General features: G+C 36.9%; 1 protein-coding gene and 1 long non-coding RNA gene across 2 annotated transcripts in view; one reads left to right on the top strand and one right to left on the bottom strand.

Annotated features, from left to right (window-relative positions):
• The window catches only part of tei (teiresias), a 155946-nt gene that overhangs the window by 106914 nt on the left and 25210 nt on the right, over window positions 1-23822 (bottom strand). The window contains exon 2 of the mRNA XM_068289557.1: window positions 9470-9614. Coding sequence (XP_068145658.1) covers window positions 9470-9527 — 58 coding nt within the window. The 5' untranslated portion in view covers window positions 9528-9614. The remainder of the gene's footprint in view (window positions 1-9469; window positions 9615-23822) is intronic.
• LOC137577763 (uncharacterized) lies at window positions 14072-14554 on the top strand. Its single transcript, XR_011032474.1, has 2 exons — window positions 14072-14224; window positions 14279-14554. It is a non-coding gene; the product is annotated as an uncharacterized lncRNA (long non-coding RNA).

The following is a 23822-nucleotide window of genomic DNA, read 5'->3' as shown; positions in this document are numbered from 1 at the left end:
CACTGAGAAGGATGCAAAGGATATAACCTATGAAGAGAAAAACCAAAAGGGAACACCCTGTGGAAAAGAAGATTCTAAATCGGCAAACAACAAGATAGACGCATGCAAGAAAACTGAGGTCAAGAATAGAATGGATTTCAAAGGGCTAATAAAAATGTGTCGAATGGAAAAACAGCGTAAGAAATGTGAACAGGAGGAGAGTCAAAAAAACAACGAAAGTAGTCCTAAATCCGATCAATAGAATGGAATAAACTCTGCTTAATTAATTCAAAAAATGATGATCATTTATGCCAAAGGAACAAAAATATATCGAAATAAATTTAGTGTTTGTTAAATTTACCCACAAAATTGAAGTTAAATAAGAATATGTGGGCAAAGCGTGAAAATGCGAAAAACTATTGTTCTGCCAAAGATAGAACGGGCAATGTGTGTCTGAGAGTGTGGGTGGGTAGGCACAATTATGGCAGTTTGCTCATTCATCAAGACAAGACATCATCAAGAGAATGTTGGGTTTTTTTTTCCTTTCTCTATGTCTCTCACACTTAGTCGCAGTCTCAGTTTGTCTCTGTCTGTCCATGTTATAGCCTCGATTTGCGGTCGCCATTGTCATTGTCACCTCCACATAGACATAGTTGCTAAGGAGCTTCCTTAGCCACCAATCCTTCTGCTTTGCCATTTCCTTCCCCACACGACATTCATTCATCCATTCGTCGGTTGGCTCGTTCAGTCATTCATGCACTCATTTAGACATTTGCTGCGCATTTGGCATTGTCAACTATGAATTCTTCCTATTCACTCTTTCTCCCTCTTTATCACTACGTCAAGGTTTATATTTTTTCATTTGCTCCTGATGTTCCTGCTGCTGGTGGTAGAGCTGCTGTTGATTGTTGCACAAGGATTTGTCAAGGATAAAACACTCGAGGGCAGTCAGTCGACATTGTCGTTGCCGTTGTCGTTGTCGTTGTCGTTGCCGTTCGCTTCATCATGATTACGTTTATGATTATGTAGCGACAGTGGTTCTTGCTCTCTTCTGCATCAACATTATGCAATGCTGAGTTTAAGGCACCCCAACCAATGCCTGATACCTTGTCTGAGCTTGTGTGTGTATGTGTGGCATTATAAAACTGTTATTGATTTTACGATAAGAGATGCAACCACTCTACCGAATGCTGTTTGCTGTGAGTGCATTAATGTGTCTGGCCTTGGCTATGATATTTTGCAACTACTTATCATGGTCCATTAAAACTAAAGAGCGACACATGCAACTATTTAATAAACTGGGTAACAGAAAAATGACTATGTTCATCTGTTGACAATTCGTCGGTTTTCGATTGACCCAACAGTACAAGAGTGCCTAAATTAGAACCAAGTTAAGCTTAAGGCAGTCGACAAAAGAGCAATAGAAGAATGATTAAGAAACCTAAACGTGTCACAATTTTATTTATTTCGCGAGATTGTCCACATCGGTGTAACTTTTCGACTCTTTGGTTAGCCAGTCTATCAGGGGAGACAGACTTACGGTAATGAAATGCCTGGATTAAATGATTTCAAATCAAAATGCTAGAATTTTTAACAAGATTACTAATGCTCGGTTAAGCTCTCAGTGACCACGTATCCTTGGGCTTACCACTAAATAAAAAAGTTAAACATCACCTCAGCACTGGCGTTTGCAAGGGTCTTAGTTAATGCTTCCCCAAATGACTCCCAGCTGACCTTCTAACAGAAACAAAATATCTTTACATTGTAATTCCCATAAGTAATTTTGTAAATGAAGAATGTGGCGTGTAAATTGTGTACCTTATTTGGCAAGAACATATAATGTTTGGAACCTAAATATCTTCAATATATTTTTATAATTTATAATTTCTTTTCGAACAGAAAACTTTCTTAAATTATCTCGTGGCTTATACCTTCTATCTATCTCAAATTTAATCCAATCTATCTGTAATGGAGGTACTTTTATACAAGTAACTCTTCTTTTCTATTTCCTCTCCCTTTATGCTTAACATATAACTCACAATCAAACAACTTAATTGTGTTACTTATTTAAAAATTTGTATTATAAAACTTTTTTCTCTTACAATTTATTTATTTTTGGCAAACAAAAATTTCCGATTTTCAATGAGTAAACCAACCAACTATTTAATCGTTTTGCATCATTTCGGTTTTAGCAAATAATTTGTCTGCAACTAACCATAGATATAGACGATGGCGACCGCAGAAAAGACAGGCTGGTAGCACGGGTTAGATGAAGAGCGGATGTGAGGAAATGGCAAAGCGACAGAAATGACAACGACAACATACACAGACACACAACGACTGTGGTTTGGCAATTTGTGTGGGCGTGGCATGTGGTTAGTTAAACAAAAATGCTGTGGCTGCCGCATAACATAGAGAAACCTGAACAAAAGTTTCTAAAACTGGGTCAATGCATTTGGCAACAAAACTGTCGCCCGAAAAACAAAAACAAACAAAAAAACAGTCAACCAACATCCAACCACCCAGACATATTAAAGCCAAATTATGTAGCATACTTTACAGCGAGTCAAAGTTCAACAAAAACAACAACAGCAAGTTGTACAAGAAAACGAAGAGGAAGCAAATGTAACGTTGTCTTGAAAACACTTGAGAAAAGTTTTGTGCACGCCTGAGCTTTAACTTCCGAGAGGCTGAAAGAGATTTCCATCTCTCGCTCAAAAAAAATACCCAACCAACCCGCCCACCCACCTGTTCCGCTTGATTGTACTTCCTCCCTCTATCTTCCTCATCATGAAAGGTTAATGACGGCTGCTGTCAGCGGCGAAGGTCAGACTCTGACACCCCCAGGAAACCTCCATCTACATCTCCACCTCTTCTTCGCTTTGTCTTTTTCCCTGCTATTCCCTCATGATGGTCCTTTGTTGGGTCAAGCATGCAGCAGGTAAAAGTTTCGTTTCATGGGCCCAAAGTGTAACAAAAATAGCTGGGAATAAAGCGCGACCGGAGGGTATATGTAGCTGCTGCTGATGGCGGAGAGCTAAAAAGAGCGCGGAGTAAAGTGGAATGGAGTGTGCTAAATAGCAGGTCCAGGTTGCCACCACTGGTGGCCCGTGGTGGGGCGATGAGCGTAAAAGTTAAATGAAACGAAACACGTTAATGGCCTTTGAGAGCTGCTGCTTCAGCTCAACCTCCCCCCGCCACCATTTGCTCCCATTTCCTGCTGTTGGCGACAGGAGCCAGAAACTCTCTGGCATCGCTGAAAGTGAAATTTCTGTTCGTTAAACAAGTTGGCAGCCCTGCAGTCTGCTTAAGTAGCGATAGATGAAGAGAGCGATAGAGAAAAGTTAAAGACAGACAAAGACAGACAGGGGAGGCAGAGTAATAAAATGATATCGTTGGCTTAGTTAAGTAGCAATAAGCAAAAAATAAAGGTATATAGCTTGTTGTTGGTAGGTAGGCAACCAACAAGAGTTGGCCAACAAAAACCAACAGAAAAACTCATCGTTGCCGGCTTAGAGTCTCTCACTTAGCGCTCAATCACGACATTTCAGTCGGGGTTATTAGGTTATTTAGGCCTATGCTTTGGCCAAACTTGGTCATTAAAACGAAATTACATTGTATAAGGTTACACAGACACACACACACACAAATACACCCACCCACATAAACCAACAACAAACGAACATAGGTACATACGATTCAGTATCATTTTGAGCTACAAAATCAACATGAAAATTAAAGTTGCAACTTTAAGGCTAATCTCATAATAAGAAGTATAAAGCAAACTTAAGGGCTATTTTCAATTGATTTAATATTTCTACTGTGTGGCATTGGATGGAAAGGAAAACATAAAGAAGAGCAAAGCAAAGGAAGTAAATGTAAGAAAAGAATTATGTATCACTTCGTTACGACTTACTTCCACTTAATTTATTTTCACTTGCTTTTTACATAGCGAGAAATTGTAAGGCAGAACGAATGGCGGCAACTTTGTTGCTGTTCTTCTTGTTGTTGATGATGGCAGACAGAAGAGAAACAGAAAAGAAAAGAAACGAAAAGAAAAGAAAAAGAAACGGAACAAAGTGAAACGTAACGTAACGAAAGAAGGCAAGTGCAGAAAGAAGTCATCCAAAAAGAAAGGCACAAGGCAAAAGGGCCAAAGAAAGCGCTTCAAAACGGTCAGGCAGCAGGCAAACAGTAGGGTTGAAAAGTCTGCAAACACTAAGGTGTAAAAGAGGTCTATTCAAATAAATGGAAAGGGTTATTGTAGGAACCCTGGCAAATGTAGGTACTCAATTGGTTAAACATTGACAATATTTGAAGGCTGCAAAGTTTATTATAAATTAAGCAATAAATATATTCAGTTGATCATTTTTGGTGACTTTTTAAAGCCGATAACTGTTCTCCTTTTTAATCAGTATCAAATCATCATCGACTTTCGAATGCAAACAAATTGGAAAATAAAAATAACTACCTCGATTAACCTTCTTTGTCTTTTCGTTTTAATAATAATATTCAAAAAGTTTTAAATAAAGGAATCTGTAATAGTTTTTCTTTTTAAAACCTTGGATGACAAATTGTCATAACAACTTTTAAATTGGTTAATATAATTGGTTAAATATTGATTCCTTTTAAAAGCGACATTGATTGAATGGTTTTCCGCCATAGACAAACTTCTCTTATACACTGTTTGGCAGAAATGAAAGCAACAAAAAAGAAAACACGAAGCATTTTAGCCAGATTCAGTCTGGGTCTGGTCAAAGCCAAACGATGGCCGCAGGCGTCAACAACTACAACAGCAACAACATCAAGAATCCAGCAACAGCTACAACAATTTTGGCGCCCTGAAAAGGCATTTGACTTTGCATTTGTGCAGCTGTGCAAGTGCAGCTCCATTCTCCCATGCTACCTGCCTTTGGTCACCAGTCGCTTGATTCTGTTTCTGGTTGCCAACTCCCTTTGCCGCCCTCTTTCAGTCACTGACTCCCTTTTTGCGCTTCGTAAATGGTTTTTGGCCTCTTCACACCTCGCGTTTTGTTCGTTTCGCCTTTCAAGTGCCCGGCGCATTAATTCTCAGGTGTGCAATTTACTGTGCGGCCAATTTTTGTTGGCAGTGAAAGGAAGGAAGCCGCCGCCAGCGTCTGTTTCGTGTTGACCACACACAGGCTGGCCAGCCACCTGGACTGCTGGCTAGAGAGAGTAGAGTAGTGTAGCATGGTGTTGGGGTTGGGTTGAAGGTGGGGGGAAATTTGAAACGGAAGTGCGCGTTTTATGCCCTTTTTGGCTTTTATTGTTAGCCAGGTTTCCGCTTTGAGCGTTTCCAGTTTTCTTCTTTTATTTTCGGGGTCCCTGTACCTGGCCAACACACATTTCCGAGCAGCGTCTTTTCTTGTTTAAGCTCACGCAAATACATTTCAAATGAACTCTTTAAGATACACCAACTTTTCAGTAAAAACTTTCTTAATGGACTTACTACATTTGCTATGCCATGTTTAACAGCAACGAGTAAAAGAAAAGTGAGGAAAGAGTAACTTTTTCAGACGGAGAGATCCGTCTCTGTCTATACGGCCAGCCAAATGGCGCCGACTATAATTTTTGGTCACACGACAAACGCAAAGAAGGCAGCGGGGAAGGGGTGAGAGAATGCAACTTGAAAAAGTTTTAATAATTGCATTTTCCACAAGCACAGCTTCAACTTTAGCTTAGCGCACATAATAAACTTCACGATGAACTAAAGGAACTGGACATAAGTCCCGGCCCGACTCTCCCCACTCGCCGCAGCTATACCCATCATCATCAGCGTCATCGAGACAATCAGCTAGCTAGCGAGAGATAAATGGAGAGAGGGAATAGAAAAGACGATGACTGGGCCACAAAAATATATACCGAAAATGTAATTCACTAGCCAACATACAAAAGTCGAGTTTTAAAATAAACTTGCCAGGGTGAAGCTTCTTCTTCTTATTATTATTATTCTTCTTCTATTTTTCTTTCCTTTTCTTAGTTAGAGAGAAAGGCGCGTGGGCGTGGCCCAAGCACTTGAGGCACAAAAGGCACATTTTATATAAAAGAAAAGTGGCTAACTAAGTCTCAGACTCGACGCGACTCAACTCGTCGGTCGGCATCAGCGCCAGCGCCATCGCCATCATCGTCATCATCATCATCATTATCGTGATAGTTGCAGTTCTTCCTCTAAGTGGGCAAGACTCTTGAGTGTCCTTCTTCTGCCTAGCTTCTTTTCCCCCTACTGGCCATGCATGCCAAGACACGCGATGCGGTTTTCTTACCGATTTGTAGACCAAATAAAAAAAAAACAACAAGTCAATGTGAATTTAGGGGAAAATTGTAGTGGAGCATAAGCTTGTTTTCTTTTGGTTGGCAAAGAAAAAAAATATGTTGCCTATTTTTCGGGGTAATGTAAGGATGCAATATTAAAGAAAATATGGGTATTAAAGGCTAAAAAAGTTCTTTAAAAACTTATAATTAGCTGTTATTTAATATTGCAACATTTTAAATACTTTTAGGAAATTGTTTTTGCCAATAATGTATAGAAAAAGTTTAGTTAGATTAACTTTAACTAGATTGACTTCAACTTTATTTTGAGAAAAGTCCTAGAAATCAGAAAAAAAAAATACCAATTGAGTGGAAGAAAAAGAAAAGAGAAAGTTTTCAGTCATCAATGGAATGATTTATGTTTCAACTTAAACTTCTTTAGTTAGCGATCGATGTTTAACCTTTTGGTTTTTTAAGAAAAGAAAGAACTACAGAAGATAGACCACAATGTTAACGGGAAGCAGCTCTGTCCACAAACAGTTTAACCATTTGATGTACTTTTTGTTCATAAATATATGGTTAATGGATATTATTCTAAAATTGTCATAGTTTAAAGGATTGTAGAGGAGGCTAAAATTTTCAAGAATTTAAAGAATGTCCATCATAATTTCATATTGCATTTCACATCATCAACATCTTCGTCTTGTCTGTTTATTATCAGCAATAGCTTCCTCTGGCCAAACGATTCCAGAGTTTATTAGATATGAAATATGCTTCATTTACTTCGCCATGCTGTTACCCATCTACTTAGATGTTATTGAGAGGAGCAAGTTGCGCTTTTAGCATGACAAACACGTAGCAAACGCATATTCAGCTTAAATACATGAGATAAAAATGTTGGACATTAAACCTAACAGCGCCACGGATAGCCAGAAGAGAGATGATGATGATGAAAAAGGGAGATGGGAAAATGTCTCCCAATGACTAACAAGAGAAATCGCTTTGCTATGTATGTATGTATGTACTTATAAATAAATTCTTTATTCCAAAAAAAAAAATATAGGTACATATCTATATATGTATATATATACACCTGACAAATTTCACGCTCAACTTGAAATCCGAAATTGAAATGCTTTAAAATATCCAACGTATATATTTTTTCTCTTCGTAGTTGCAGCTGCCAGGATAACGACTATGAAGAGAGGTGTGTATTTGTGTGTGTGCTTGTATGTTTGTGCATGTGTTGGTGGGCAAACATTTTTATGCAAAAATATTTTGCATGTCACTGCCAACTGGATGGGTGCGGATAAGGGATATAGGGTGAAGCATGCAAGATGAAGGAAGGGATGTGTGTGTGTGTGTGTGTATTTGCCACAGACTTTTGCATGCATAACAAGTCAGCGAGTCGACAGAACGGACAAACGTAGCCAAAGACAGATAGAACTATGAAACGACCCACAGAACGCCCGAACGACAGACCAACCAACAAACAAACCGGAGAAGCTTGCAAACGGAGGGAGGAGGGAGAGCGAAGGCTATGCCGGCAGCCGCACAGGAAACGCATACAAAAACTTTGGCGGTGGCGCATTTCGTAATCTTTGCAAATAAACGCGTGAAATTCCAAGGCGCACCGCACTGAAACATGCCAAGGCGATGGTGCACAGCACCACGATGGTCGAGGAGAGTAAAACAGTGAAACAGTGAAGGAATCATCGAAGAAGAAGTGGGAGACGTGACCGACAATGCCAGTTGGCCGACATGTGCTCACCATTTTTGGCATACAGCTCACACGCGAAATTGCGCATGCAGATTAAAATTCTTGAACGCGTATTTCCGTTTCCGTTTTGTATACTGAACAACAACAGAGCGAGAGAGAGAGAGAGAAAAAAAGGACGAGCAGAAAGACACCAGGAGAGAAAGAGAGATGAAGGGAAATGTCGGGCAGCTGGCTTGACTTCATCTCAATTTCTATCTGTTGTGCAAGTTTTTCCTTTGCTTGTTACACGCATATGACTTTTTGAAGGGGGAAATGCTTATGCAACCTTGAGATGACCCTGAGACTGACATGAATATTTGCTATGAAATTTAATATGACTCTAATAATGCACAAATTCTTTGGCATACACAAATCTACAAACAAGTAGCGAAAACATACTCATTGTCGATCATATTTATAAGCTTTAAACAGCTTGAAAGGGTCACAGATAAAACGAAACTTTTATTGCACCTAATCATTCAAATTCAAATCTCTCTGACATAATGCCCAGTCAAATTTAATCAAAGTAATACATATCTGAAGTATTTAAAATTTCTGACTAATTTTAAAAGGGACTAAAGGGCTATCGTTTTGTATGAGTATAAAAGACTTAATATTTTTCTTGATGTTCAATGTTGAACTTCTCGTAATTTTAAGATTTCAGTTTATACTTTTGCTTGATAAGTTCAATTGTCTGATAAGAAAGAAAATGTTATATATATTCAATGTACGCCCATATGAATATAGCTTTGTTATATTATCAGCTTAGAAACTCATGAGCTCAAAATTGAGGCATTGACAAACCCATATTGCTCATACGCCCCATTGCCTCAACGAGATTCTAAGCTAAAAATCTTGTTTAAGTTTACCAACTCTAACCAAAAAATATTGATATGCAGGCCGAGTCATGGGTTTTGCCGAAAATGCCCAGGGTCAGCATTGGCCAAAAACCTCCTACACCATATCCTTGCCACTGCTCCTGCCTCTGGCTCACTTTTGCCACCCTTCTTTCTCTCTTTTTCTGTGGCATTGCCCAAAACGCACATCAAATAAAAGAAATGGCTTTGTTTGCTGCATGTGGCATAGAATATCAAGCTGATAGCCTAAGGATGAGAATGTGGATGAAGCCTTGTTTGTGCGAGAGTGTGTGTGCTGGCGCATAAATAATGTGACCTGCCTGACTGCGATTATCTGTGAACTATTTTTCACACGTTGCCGGCATACAAAGTGGGACTATTCGTTGCTTCTTTCTCTTATTTTCATCTTTCTTTTCGTCCTTTTCGTTGCGTTTTTCTTCTTTTTTTTCTTCTGTGGTCCATAGAATATATGAGCTGCTTGGCCTGTTGAGGCCACTTGGTCCATTCATTACAAGCTACATATGTGCGGGGGTAACTTAGCACTCATACAAGCATACAAGCATATATATATATATAGAAAATAGGATTTTCTTATTGTACTTACATTGTACTAAAATAATGAACAATAATATCCAGAGGCGTCGATCAAATGTCGGTCTCATGACTTCATCACTTATCCCAGGAATTGTTGTGGATTGGATTTATCTTAAAGCAGCCGCTGTAACTCAGCTTTCAATCGGTACATGTGTCTGAAAGAAAACCATAAAGGAGAAGAGAAAACGCAAAAACGTTAGCAAATGCAGTTAAGCCAATTAAATTTAGACTTCAAAAACGTTGCCAGGGTCAACAGTTGGATAAAAAAGGTAAAAAATTAACAACTGTTTGCACATGAAATTAATTAATTTTCAACAGAAAAGGCAACAAAAACTTTTTGTTGCATAACGTTAGGCGGATTAACGCCAGCCATAGAGCAAAAGAGAGAGAGAGAACATAACATAGAGGGGATAGAGACATCAGCGGCACACAAAATTTTCGACAGCATTTTGTCTGCAGTGTTTGAAGTACTCGGCAAACAAAGCGACAGATGAGTGAGAATAGACAGAGAAAGATAGATAGACACAGAGAGGGAGTGAGAGCGAGTGAGTGGTTTAGAAAGAAGGGATAGAGGATTTTTAAAACGTGTGAGCATACTTTTTGGCATGTCTGTATGTGCCTGTGACTGTTCGTGCTTGTATGTGTGTGTGGGTGTTACTGTGTATGGGTAGCGACAAAAGGCAAACAAAATTAGCAGCAAAGCTGACGTAAATTTTAACGAATTGACGTTGTCCGGTTGCCAGGACTCGACAATCCTTCATAACAGAGGGCTTGATTATGCAGCACAGTCTAAAGCCAGACAGACTACCAAAGAGTGTAAAGGGATAAAATGTTGCAAGAAATTTTCACTACCGACTCCAAGTCAAAGTCGGTGGTAAAGTTTTACAACTTGTTTTGTGGTCAGTAAATTCCATTACCTAACATCAGGCATAACAACCAACGAACCTAACTAACAAAAGTTGACAAGTTCAATGTTTCTTCTCATCCTGTAAATGTATACTTTAAAACGTTTTTCCAATCACTGTTACATTGCCGTTTCTTTGTTTGTTCTCCTCCCTTTTACATTACTTTTTGTATCAGAAAAGTTTTCCATTTGTAAAGTCATAAAAACTGGGTAAAATGAATCGAAATTTAATTAATAATACAAAAAGATAATAATTCAAAAGATTTATAATATGCAGACATAAATAATATTAACTTGAGTAAAGACATTGATTGGCTCAGAAACCAATTAAATATTTGACTTGTTTAACGTCTTTTAATTGAAACTAAACTTAAGCTGATAGCTGTATTGAAATTACGTTTAAGGAACAACCAAAGTAATTACATAGAACGAGTCTAATGCAATCAGTAATTAAGTATTGGATAGCAAACTTTACATGACCTCAACTTTGAAATCTTCTCCTCCTTCCTTAATAACTTTAACCTTCTTATTATTAGTTCAATACTACAAATTTTATTAAAAGGTTTAATTAAATAAGTATTTCAAATAAAAAATTTCCCAGCAATAAGCTTTTACATTAATAAACAAACATTTGACTTTGATCTTACAAAAAAACGTTCAACAAACTACAAATCTCATTTCTAAAAAAAATTTAGTAAATGACCTAGAAATTTGGTTGCAATTTCACAAGACCAGTAAAGCATTGTAAACTGGAATGGAAAGCTGAAGTTGTAATGACAACAACAAGAACAATGACAATGACATGGCATTGGGTAAACACATCACGCGATCAATTTGTCAAACAACCAAAGCAACATAAATGAAGTAACCGCTGCAATGACACACATATACACACACACCCATACAGAATACATACATTGAACAAATGACAAGTATAGAAGTGGGAGGTTGCTGATGGTGGCCATTGTGGCCAACAAAATTGACAGCAAGAGCAACGGCATTTGACGCACATCATCAATATGTGACTCTGTGTCCTGTCTTTCGCCCAGCCACTCTTTACCGACCCCCCTAGCATTGTTGTTGCTATTGTTTGGAGCTTATGACATGTCACACAGCTGTCATTATGCAAGACGAACCGAACCGTACTGAGCCATAGTGAACACCAACATCAAACACCCAAAAACCCAAACCTAAACCAAACAATCAAACAAGGCCCAGTGACAAACTATTACATGGCAATTGTTTGTTAGATGAAAATTTTTGTTTAGGGAAGAAGCTTGAACCTGGCAACCTGTGATGATTGCTGCGGATGATGATGATGATGAAAATGAGAATAGGATGAAATGTGATATAAGTTTTTCTAGCTGTCTTTTCTATACATATAATATATCTATATGACAGGCAACGATGATGGGCATATAAATCAACCATATGGCATACAATATTCGACGCCATAACAACCAGTTGCCAGTTGCCATTCATCCATCTAGTCAGTCAGCCAGCCAGCCAGCCAGCCCAAACCAATGGGTCGTCGCATTCAGCCCATTACAGACAGGTGTTGTTAAGGCTCTTTAAGCGAAGGAGACAGAGAGAAACAAAAGGAGATAGACGGAGAAAAGGTATCCATAGAATATTTTTCTCACGTTCACGTAAAAGTGTACAAACAAACACTTAAAACATGTTGCGGCCCTTATTTATGGTCGAAATGTGAAGTCGTTGGTGTGTAAAAAAAGATTCGTTTCAACATTAAAGAGAAATCACAGACAAATAACGAAATGAGCTAAATGCCCAACTGCAATGAAAACTAAAAAGACAAAATGACATTTTTATTAAGTATAAACTAAATTATTTAACCATATCACATAATATTCTATAAAGAACGATGCCCCAGTCGAGGATCGAGTTTGATTTTCGTCTTATCACTTAATTTTATTTAACTTGATACCAAGTCGGGAATCATGAATTTAGCAACTAAATTTCAAAGTTTCTTTGTGAAAAGATAATATTCTTACCACAAAAGAATACTTTAATGCGTCAAAAGTTAAATTTCAACTTTTTCTCACAAACTTGCAGAGAGAAAAAAATGTGAAGAGAAATCAAGAAGTGAAAATGTAAACATGTCTCATCAATTTTTAAGCCATGAATTATATAAATTGTAAGCAGCTTATCTACGATATTTGCTGCATACACACACACACATAGACACTCAAACGGATACCACATTAAAAGGCAGCTGCACTTTAATCCTTATTGACTTTGACCCACTTGTTAAAACTAACAAGACTAAAAAAAAAAATTGTATATTTATATATAATAATGAAATATATATAGAAGATAAAATAAAAATCTATATAACAAACCAATTATGAGAAGCTTACAAGCATTTGTTGTTATGTTTGTTGTTATTTCCGATAGATAGAAATTTCCCAATTAAAATGAAAGCATAAACAAAATAAACCAAAACTCTCACACACAAGCAGAAAATGGAACGAGAAAAACTATATAGATATATAGATATAAATATAGATTTCACCACAACTATGAAGTGAATTTCTGCTGTTATTCATTATGGTCATGATAATGATAATGATAATGATGATGATGATGAGGTGAATGATGATGATAATGATGATGGCAATAAATGCCAATGGTATGTAAATTTTTGCCAATTTACCGCAACAATGCCAAACTTTATAGTGTAGCAAAAGGTTAAAAGGAGAGAAATCATTGCATATCCTGCAAACATTTTCTGGGGTTAACCACAAAAACAGAAGACCACAGACAAAAAGAGAGAGCCAAACGAATCAACGAGTATAAAGACTATGGGAGAGGGTGTGTCAGTTAGTGAAAGAGAAAGAAATAAATTAAATTTACAGAAAAAAGAGAAAAAACAATAAATACAAATATCATGACTCTTCTATACCCTTTCGTGTCAATCTATTTGATGGATAATAATATTTTGTGATTATTTTTAAAACTGGTCAAATGTTTGTAACGTTTCCAAGTCCATTAGCCCATCTTTATAAAATTTACTACATTTACTATATTTATTCAAAAACTTAATTAAAATCGAATTATGAAACACAAGTTTAAGTCTATAATAATCGGCTATGTACAAACATTTAAATAAAGATGCCTTAATAAGTGTCAAAAGTAATTCCCAGTCTAATTGGTTAAATAAATAAATAAATATCAACAATATAAGAACATAATTAAGATAAATTTGTGGAAGGAATCTTCAAAGGCATCTCATGTTATTCCTTTATGAACCACACCTTACTGCGATCCCATCTATGCCCTTGGGGATCATTTCCAAGGTTAAGAAAATTAGCTACGCTTTTTTTACAAATGTGTTTGTAAAAAGCAAATTATTAACAATTTTCTCCCTTTTTTCAACCATAAAATTTACACGATTCGTTCTTTAAGGCAACATTTTTAATATTGTCGCTTTATATACATTTACATATATTCCTTACCCCCTCCAGACCCTACACAATAATGCGCTGTTGCCGTTGGGAATTATTTTCAAGGTTAAAAAAATTAGCAACGTCTTTTGCAATTTTTTTGTTTTTTGTAAAAAGCAAATAAAAACAATTTTCTCACTTTAGTTCAACCATAAAATTAATTATTTACACTATTCGTTTGAGTGCCTAATGAAATGTATTTAAGGTTCTGTTATTAACTTGAAGTATTCATTAGTTAAAGAAAGTTTTTGCAATGTAACCAGGTCCAGAGAGAAACCATAAAAATTTGCTGTAATACTTAAATATTTTGATATTCTGATAAGTATTACAGCAAACTTTTAATGGTTTCTCAAATATTGTAAACGGTTTAGGACTGGCGAGAATACACAACACTTACGTAAGAATCATTATAGACACAAACCTCCGCATTCATTATTAATATCTGTGTAAGTTTGCAATTGTTTCAGGATTAAACCATATTTCCTGCATATAAAGTCGGCATAATACCAATGTCCTTTGACTTTGGATAAAAGATAATATTGGTTGTAATTGCTAAAATATCTCGGCTGTGCTCTAGTTTTTCCTATTTTTGCCCGTCACATGTTGTGCTTAACATGATCCATAATATGTAGGAAATGTGGTGCATTGTCGCCGACGTGAAATTGTTAACTGACTTACTATGAAACATAGAAAAATAAAAGCGTTAAAAGGTTTTTTTTCATATAAACTTGATAATTTTACATTGACTTTGGAAATTATAAACTTTAATGTGGTTTCTATTTTGAGCTTGTTATACAATGTATGAAGTCGCCAAATTGAATGTAACAGGCAGAAGGAAGCTTTTCAGACCCCCTAAAGTATATGTACTCTTGATCTCGTTTATCTCAAAGGCCATTCGAGCTAGAGATACCTTATTTGGTATGTATGTATATTCGGTTAGTAAATGTGAAGATGTTGTATGCCCCCTCCCAACCATACTGGTGCATGGTATTCTTAACTTACTTCATTTTTCTTCTGAAAATTTTACTCTATGTATATTAAAAATATGCATTTTGTAGTGAGTGTATAATAAGAAATTTCATTTTCAATGGCAATTGCATTTATGGCTTTAAGTGGCTGCTGTGCTTCACCATCAACAGAAATTGGCTTTGTGTTGATGGGAATGTTGGGGTTGAAAGTGTGGGTGGTGTCATTGGTAGTGGAGTAAAATGATATTCCACTGCGGTTGGCCTCATTGATTCAGCAAATGAAATGCAAAATGAGCAACACAGAAAAAATAAAAAAAAAACGTCACTGAATGTTTCATTTTCTGTTCTTTTTTGGTTTAATGGTTTTTCGAAATTTAATTTCATAAATTTTAATTGCGTTTGCGGGTCAAACTAATGTCAGGGATTAATTTATGATTTTTGAAATATTTGTTGGACTTTAATTGCCCTTAATGGGCGCACACAATTTCTCAGTCTCTTTCTGAATGGGGTGGGGGAGGGGGAGGGGAATGTGGATAGCTCGATTTCAAATGGAAAAACAATGCCACAGCTGACACTTGGCTCGAAACCTTAATCAAAGGCAACACTAAGCTAAAATGGAGGACCTGAAGGAACAAATGCAAAGTTAAACAACTTCGACACAGGGTGGCCACAGTAGTTCATTGGTTTTGGCATGCGGGCATGGAAAACCGAAGAAGAGGACCCTAGTGCCTGGACCTGGGGTGGAAGAGGAAGGAAGAGAGACAGTTACCGGGTTGGGGCATTTGACTCCCCTCCCTATCGCAATTTCCACATCGACGCGCTGTACAAATTTTTCTTTTGTCTTTTTCCGCCCCACCAGCCCAGCCCAGCACTGGCCCCACATGAGTTATGTGGGCCCGGGTGTAGAAACAAATGTGGCAAGCACAAAAGTCAACATATTGAATAATGATTGGTAGGCAAAACGAAGGGGCGAATTGACTTTCGCACACTTTCGCCTTCCTCTTTATTCTCTTCTCTGCTATTTTTTCTCTCTCTTTTTTTTTTTGGTGTGTTGTATTGTCTGTTGTCTATTTCCCTTTTTGGGCCATAAATTTTTAAGGGTATAGAAGCGACTAGAAACAAAAATTAATGATGTGACTTTGTAAATTCTGTACTCTATTGTCTAGATGGGCATATTTAGAATACCCAAAGGTGTGCAATACTTTCAAACAAGTCATATAAATCATGGTGACAACTCTACACTAGCTGCTATAACTAGACTTAAATGCAAATGAATATGTCTCTATAAAGTCAACTAGAATAGAAACATTATCAAATCGAAAAAGGGTAACACACATTCGACTTGAATAGGGTACCTAGAAAATTTTGTATATTATTCTTGTTCAATTTTAATCGAATTTTTTAACATGTGTGTGTGAGTGAGTATGTGTGGCCATGTGAATTTGTTTGTGTCCGATAAATACTTCCATGGCAATTGATTGATTTAGCCAAATGGGATTTGTGATTAATTGGATTCGCTTTTTTTTTTTTGTTGCAAATTTTAACTTAGTAAAACACAAAAAAAAAAAAGGAAAAAAGAGAGAAAAGTAAAAAAGAATTGAATTTAAAGCCATTTTAGTTATCAATGCCAAGTAAACTAGACTTAAGCCAAGTCAAATTGAAGTCTCGAAAGGTACAAACCAAGACAATGCCAACTGGCAATGACTGACTGACAACTGGCTCGATGCCATGTGGGTTACCTGGGGTTTGGGTTCAATTGAAATTGAAATGGCTTGGAAGCCACATCATGCGGCGACATCTGGTCCGGGTCCGGGTCCGGTTTTGAATCAGAAGGCCGAAGCCAAAGAAGCGACCAAACAATCAACCAAACCAAATGTCGGCAAGTCAACTAGTGGGGTTGTATTCTGTTTGTATTTAACCCAGATATCGTTTAAAGAAACCGTATTCAAAGAGATAAGAAAGAGAAAGAGAAAACCTGGGACATTTTTAATATTGATTTGGTAATAGAAGTAAAAACTTAACACACTGATAAAAGTGCTTTACAAAGTTTTAAATATTTTCATTGTATGTATATAAAGGCTTTATTATTGACGATGATAAGAGACAGAAATCAGCGAAAACATCCTTTCTGAGTAAGCAGTTGAAAGAATTTGTTTAAAATCTAAAGAGTGTAGGCTAGGAAGAAACTGCTCTTAATATTCGATTGGTGTCTTCTCTTGTTAAACTAAACATTCGCATACTTTAAAGGACAAGTTTCATTCATTTTACCGCAACTGTCTACAGATTATTCGGTGGTAGATAAATTAATTAAAGAAAAAAAAATCACGAATGTTTTTTTAAGACCAAACTATATAAGAATGGTCTTGCATCAACACTTGTTAAAATATAATTATTTCAATATTCTGTGTTATAAAGTCATTCAACTTGTCTGCTGTTTGCAATCCCATTTGGCAAAGTTATAGTTTATTTATGATTTCAGTTAGTGCTCATCTTTAGGCTAAAATTCTACAATTTTTTAAATAATTTATGCCCACATAATTGCCGTCTCTTCCGCTTTTAGCCTGACTCTCTATCTATTACAGAAACCTTTTCACATATGCACACGCATACACACATATATACACACTCAAACATACATTTTCAATGTGGCCAATCAACGGGGCAGGCGAAATTCAAACCATTGCTATAAAAGAGAGAGACAGAGGGGATTGCCGCCTAAAACTATGCAACATAAATTTTTCACATGCCTACATAACAATGATTGCCATTGTTTTGTCTATGTGTGTGTGTATATATATGTATATACATATATTGTATGTTGGCCGAGTTGTTTTGTTGATTTACTACTGACCCGATTTTCGGCTTGTCAACAACAATGCGCGAATGTCAACCGACCCACACACCGCACCATGCCCCATCACCTAAATCCAGCCACCAGGGAGAATTTGTCGCCCCTAAACTATGGCCAACAAATAGTTACATTTTGGCACCCGCACACAAAAGGCAACAACAACAACAGCAACTACAACTACAACAAGAAAGAGTGCAGAAACCCGAAAAAAGCTAGAGCAAAAATGCATTGCATAACTTTAGACGGCGCTACATATGCAAGCCATTGTTTCATAGCGTAAGCAGGCATGTAACAGACATGCCATGCCCCCCGTCTGCCGCCCCTCCCGGCAACTTTAGGCGCCTACACCTACTACCACTCTGGCCCGCTTCTCCTCTTTAACCTATCCGTTTAAAGTTGAAGGCATGCCAACGCCTAAAGTTATGCACTAGAATGCTGATTTTTTTTTTCATATTCTTCTTGTTTTATTCCCACTTTCTGTCGGAAATTTTTGTGCTGTTTCATGTTCTTCTTGGGTTTCGCTAGTTTCCTTCCCTCCAATCATCCTGTTGCTTTTTTCTCCGTGTATGTGTGAGTGTGTCAAAAAAATTGTTGCATATTTTGTGGCGCATGTGTTGCCATAATTTGGTTACATGTTTGACTTGCATAAGGTTCAGTTTTTTTTTTCTGGTTCTTCTTCGAGGATTGGGAAATGGAGGAGAAGCTAAATTTAAAGCATATTTTCTGGCGCTGGCAAGTTTAATTTGACATATTTGTCTGTCAGTTTTGGGCGAACAATTTTCTCAGATATTGGAAAAATGTCAATGTGTTGTACGAATTGTGTCAATTTATATGCAAGCTTTAGACCACCCCCCTGGCCACTATATTTTTCTACTGTCCCTCTTTCATTTTCCTTATATGAGCGTATCCTTTTTTTTTTTTTTTTTCGTCGTTTCCTAAACGCAAACGTTCGCCTTCTACACTGTGTGATTTTTCATTTTATTCACTCGTTTCCATTCTTCTCACTATTCTTTCTCCCTCCTTGTCGCTCTTTCTCTCTCTCGCTCTCTGTCTTCCGCCTCAGTTTGATATTGAGTGCACTTTGTCAAAAGTTATTTTGCAACATTTGCTATTATGCGCTCGATAACAATTTTATAACATTCTCTTCCCCTCTTTTCAGGCATTTTTTTTCGCCCAACTCTCTACGTTTTTTTCGTTTTTCCCCTTTTAATTTTGTTGTTTCTTTTTTTATTTTTGTTGCGTTTCACAATTTATTGTGTTACATATATTATTATTGTGTATTGAAAAATGCATTTTTCATGACATTACAACGGCAGAATTGGTTGAAGGAGTTGGCACCCAACGAGCATCCTTCTCCATGTCCAACCTCCCTTTCCCAGTCTTCACCACTCACAGGCAAAGTTTTGGGTTGAAAAATTGCTCTCTGGTCTGTCCGCCTCCGCACTCTTCTGCCATCCTCTCCACTGTTTTCTGCTGGCATGTGTATAAATTGTTTGCGACAGTAATTGGAACACAATGTTAAAGTATGAAATTTTAATTTGATTTTCGATCTACCGAACATTTAAAGTTATTCAAGCGCAGCCAATGGGGTGATATAGAGGGAGAAAGAGAGATAAAGAATCCTGGTTGAAGAGGTAGTTGGGAGACATAGAATATGTATGTATATGTGGGGGGATGGGAAGAGGGCCCTGAGTATTGGGACAAAGGGAACTCGTTCAAGTTGTTGATTGAAATGGATATTTGCTATATATTTACATTCAATTTATAACTGTATTTGCAATCAGTATTCAGAAGATAAAATTCCAATAGTGAAATGCAGCACAAAGAATTGACAAAAGAGAACAAGAGAGGAGGACAGAATGAAAGAGAAAGAAAAGATCGATATAACAGTCATTAAAACCATAAAATCGATTGTGAAAAAGGCAATAGAAATTTTGAAAAGAGAACTGGGAAAGATTAAGAAGATCAAACGAACAATAGACATCGATCGAGGGAGAGAGAAAGGAAGATAAAAATTGAATGTAAAATAATTTAATGAAGTTACAATAAAATAAAAAAAAATATAGGAGCAATTAATGAAAAAACTGGAAGGCAAAAATAAAATTAACATATGAGAAAGAGTAAAGAGAACATAATAAAATACGGCAAGAGAAAAGCAAAGAAGAAAAAACAAACAGAATGACAGAAATAAGTAATTTCAAAAGAAGGGAAAACAAAAACAACAAGTGAAAACTGAAGAGAAAATCGCAGAAAAGTTCAAAAAGTAAGGAAGAATATAGCGGAAATTCTTAAATTTCATTTCGCAAATGGATAAAAATATTGCACATGTGTATGTATATGTGTGGCCATTGCATTTTCCATCAGCTCTTCTGCAGCTTGTGTTCTTGGTTCTCCCCATTTTCTCGAGTTCAGTGAAAAGTTCATGGAATATTCGGCCAAAACGAAAGGAAAAACCGCAATCAATGCCAGCTTTCGTGTGAAAGTAACATTTAAGGAATGTTCATTGCATTGAACATCATTCCTTCGAATATCCTGACATTAATGGGTTAACTTAAGTGCTTAAGCACGCTGGCAGCGCCTTTAAGCAGGCAACACTTTTGTTGCTGTTGCTGCCCACATGCCAACATCAGCTATCAGCGCGAGCGCTTCCGTGCACACTCCAATTCACACACACACACACATACACACGCATGCAGAGACTCAGAGAGCACCAGAGACATTCGCCTCTAGAGAGAAAACGCGTCTGACGATTAATCAATAACCACTCAACGTATGGGCAAAAGGGAAAAGCAAAAGCATCGGTGTGAACGAAACGATTTAATGGGCACAAAATGATGCATTCTTCCAACGCAGTTACTCTTCTCTCTCTCTCTCTCTCTGTCTTTCTTAGTTTGGCTGAGTGCATTAAATTTGCTGCAGGCTACTTTTAGGCGCTGCCATATAATGGCAAAATGGAGGCCGAAATATCCATGTCCGGTCATACAAGGAATTCGCATTTGTGTTTTCGATTAAGGAAAAGAGCATTTGGAATTGTGAGAGACAATCTTTCCTTGTGCAATATTTTTGTGAGGGCTTAAAGCTCCTCAAACAGTTGTATGAATCCAGCAGTAAGCCAAACCTGATTGTCATCATAAATTTCAACACAAGTTGAAGTCAACACGCTACAACAACAGTTGAGCTGAGTTGGTTGACTGAATGACTGACTGACTGACCGACCGACCTGAACAACAACGGAAGCCACATGAAACATGACCCTCTTGTCCTCCAACAACAGAAACAAGTCCATGCCCAGGTAAGCGAGCAAAAGTTTGCGTGTCAAAAACAAACACCCAGAAAGAGATAGCCAAAAACAACAACTATAAAAAAACAGAAAAAGAGAGAGAAAGAGAGAGAGTAAGCCAAAAAAGTCACAGGTAAAACTCCAGCAAAGGTGCCAAGTAAAGGACGTGAGTAAATGGTGGGGAGAGACACAGTCTGTAAAAGGGGCGGCAAGAGGACTAAGAGGTAGATCGGCTCACTCACTTGCATGTCAACTAAACGACAAACATTTAAAAAAGCATTTGAGGTGAATACGCCACAGGAAATTCTATATCATTGCAAATTGTTATACGACTTTTGGGTGAAGTACACGTAAAGACGACGCCATGGCAATCAGAATTTGAAAATATGCAAAGCTCTAATACTCTTACCTTAAGTATGTTTGGCAACCAAATTGTTACTCTTTAAACCATTAATTTAAGATGATTGTAGAGTATACTGAATACCATTATGTCACAGTTAGATATCAGATCAAACAATTTTGTTATTCACTATATTTTCTGCTTGTAATAGTAAGTGAATAGAAAGTGTTAGTCCTTCTATTAACTTGATCTTTTTAGTAGAAAAGTAGAAAATAGTTGCTTATTAACTTTCTTCATAAGATTATATGTTCTCTTTGTTGTTATAACAGCATGACCTCAAATATGTTGCAAATCGGTTAATTTTATTACATTTTTACCTAGCTTAACAAGCCCCTCTCACAAACCAGAGTACCCAAATATCGTCATAATCATCGTGCATTTCTTTTCACTTTGGTTGAAGCACAGTAAACATAAATTGACACGCTCAGTGTTCGTTTCAGTACGAAGCGGGCTTTTTAATAAAGTTAAGTGGATCAAGAACAAACGATACAGCAGACGACAAGCAACGAAAAAGAGCTAACATTTCGTGCCAAATGAAAATATAGCCAAGCAAAAAGCAAAAAGAGAAGATATACAATAGAAAAGGGGCAAAACCCGTAGAGAGTGTGTGTGTTTGAAGCGGAGACAGAGGGCATCATAAAAATATCGAAACCTATTTGGTTTGGTTTGGTTTATGGATGTTGAAGCGTTTAACCCGCCATTGAGGTTAATTAAAAGCGAAGCGTGCGCGCCCAAAACTATGCAATGAATTATGCACTCTCATACAAACGATGGAAAGCAAGCATGAAAGCGGCGAGCGGTTCGGCCAGAAAATTATAAATATAAGCTCATTAAAAGCTTATAGTTTCCCAATCTCTGTGTGCGTTTGTGTATACACGTGTGTATCTTTCTCTCTCTTTCACTCTCTCTCACTCTCTCTCTCTCTCTGTGTGTGTCCATTTTAATTAGATAAAATTGCATTTGCATAATTTTGCAACGCCCACAAGCCGTTTTTGGGAAAAATGCAAAAATTAATTTATGCTTTTGCTAATTAAACACCAAAATCCAAAATCCCAAATTCAATTCGTATATACGTTGATTTATTGCCTCAACACATAGAAAACAATTTGCAATTTCTCCCCTTTCTGCTCTTTGTCCTTACTCTTATTAACATGTTAGTTGGTGTGGCAGAAAAGTTGTTGCATACTTAACAGCGCCATAAAGAGCGGCAATTACCCGCTGTGCCCTTGCAACCAAGACAAACAATCTCAGCTGCGGCCTGGCGAAAGCAAGCGAGGTAAAGGGAGGTGAAGGGAAGACGCTTCCTGTTGCTGTTGTCGGCCTGTCAATTATAACAGTTGGCTAAAACTTTGGAATAAAAAAAAAATAAACCAGAACCACACACACACACAAGAAGCAGAGAACCACACACACACATTCATACGTACACTCACATGCAAAGGCCTTGCTTACATGAGGCTCTAATTAAACAATTACCAAGGTGAGTGCCACTTAATTAAATAATTTGCTGCCAGGCCACAAAAAAAATACACCCACACACACACACACACACACACAAACACACCCTGGAAATTACTACATACATAAAACAGGCAAAAAAAACAATAGCAACAGCTTAGAGTTTTAATTCAAACGAATTTCTTATACTCTTTTTGGATTTAAAACATTATGAAACTTATAAAAAGAGAAGAGGAAAAAATTTATTGTAAAAACAATCTTTTTTATTTTGTTACTTTTTGACTATAGTACTCCTAATTTCCCTACAGAAACTAATAGTCTCAAGGACCAATTTCTTTAAAATTTTCCATTATTAGAACCTTCTGATCTTTTGCACTATTCATATACGCAATTGTATTTAAAACCTCTTATAGAAAGTAGTTGAGAAAAAAGGATCTTTGCAATTTCTTTATAGATATTCTACAGCTTACTTAGACTTTTGAAATGTTTAACACTTTAAAAAGAACGTAAAGCAGTCAAAAAAAGTATAAAACTAATGTTGATAAGTCAGATCAGATAAATGGGATAACAACAATTTAAAACACAATGTCATTTAGGAAGTTCTGTGTTTCAATTACTTTATCCGAAAATGTTGTTTCATATTAAAAATTCATATATCAAATAACCAATTATTAAAAAGGCTTTCAAAAACATACAAAACTTAAAATGTGAAATTTGTATGTTTTAAGAAATGCCTTTAAAAAGAATCGTAAAATATTTGTTACATTCCATTTCATGTTCTCACATTGTTAAAATATTTAATTTCTTTGCTTCCACTCTGAACTGTGACATATGATGTCTCATCAGACATTTTTGTTATGCCAGTTTTTGTTGTTGTTGTTGCTGTTGATGTTGGAGAAAATGGCGACAGGTGTTTCAACATTTCGTGCAAGCCATAAAAATAACCCAAAACATGAGCATACACACGCACACTAATACTAACACACACACGTACATAAGTGTGTATATATACACGTAAATGAAATTATGACATATTTA

This window comes from Drosophila tropicalis, unplaced genomic scaffold, assembly GCF_018151085.1.
Source record: "Drosophila tropicalis isolate 14030-0801.00 unplaced genomic scaffold, ASM1815108v1 contig_593, whole genome shotgun sequence".
In the NCBI taxonomy this organism is placed as follows: domain Eukaryota; kingdom Metazoa; phylum Arthropoda; class Insecta; order Diptera; family Drosophilidae; genus Drosophila; species Drosophila tropicalis.
This window is presented reverse-complemented; position numbering and strand designations above follow the sequence as displayed.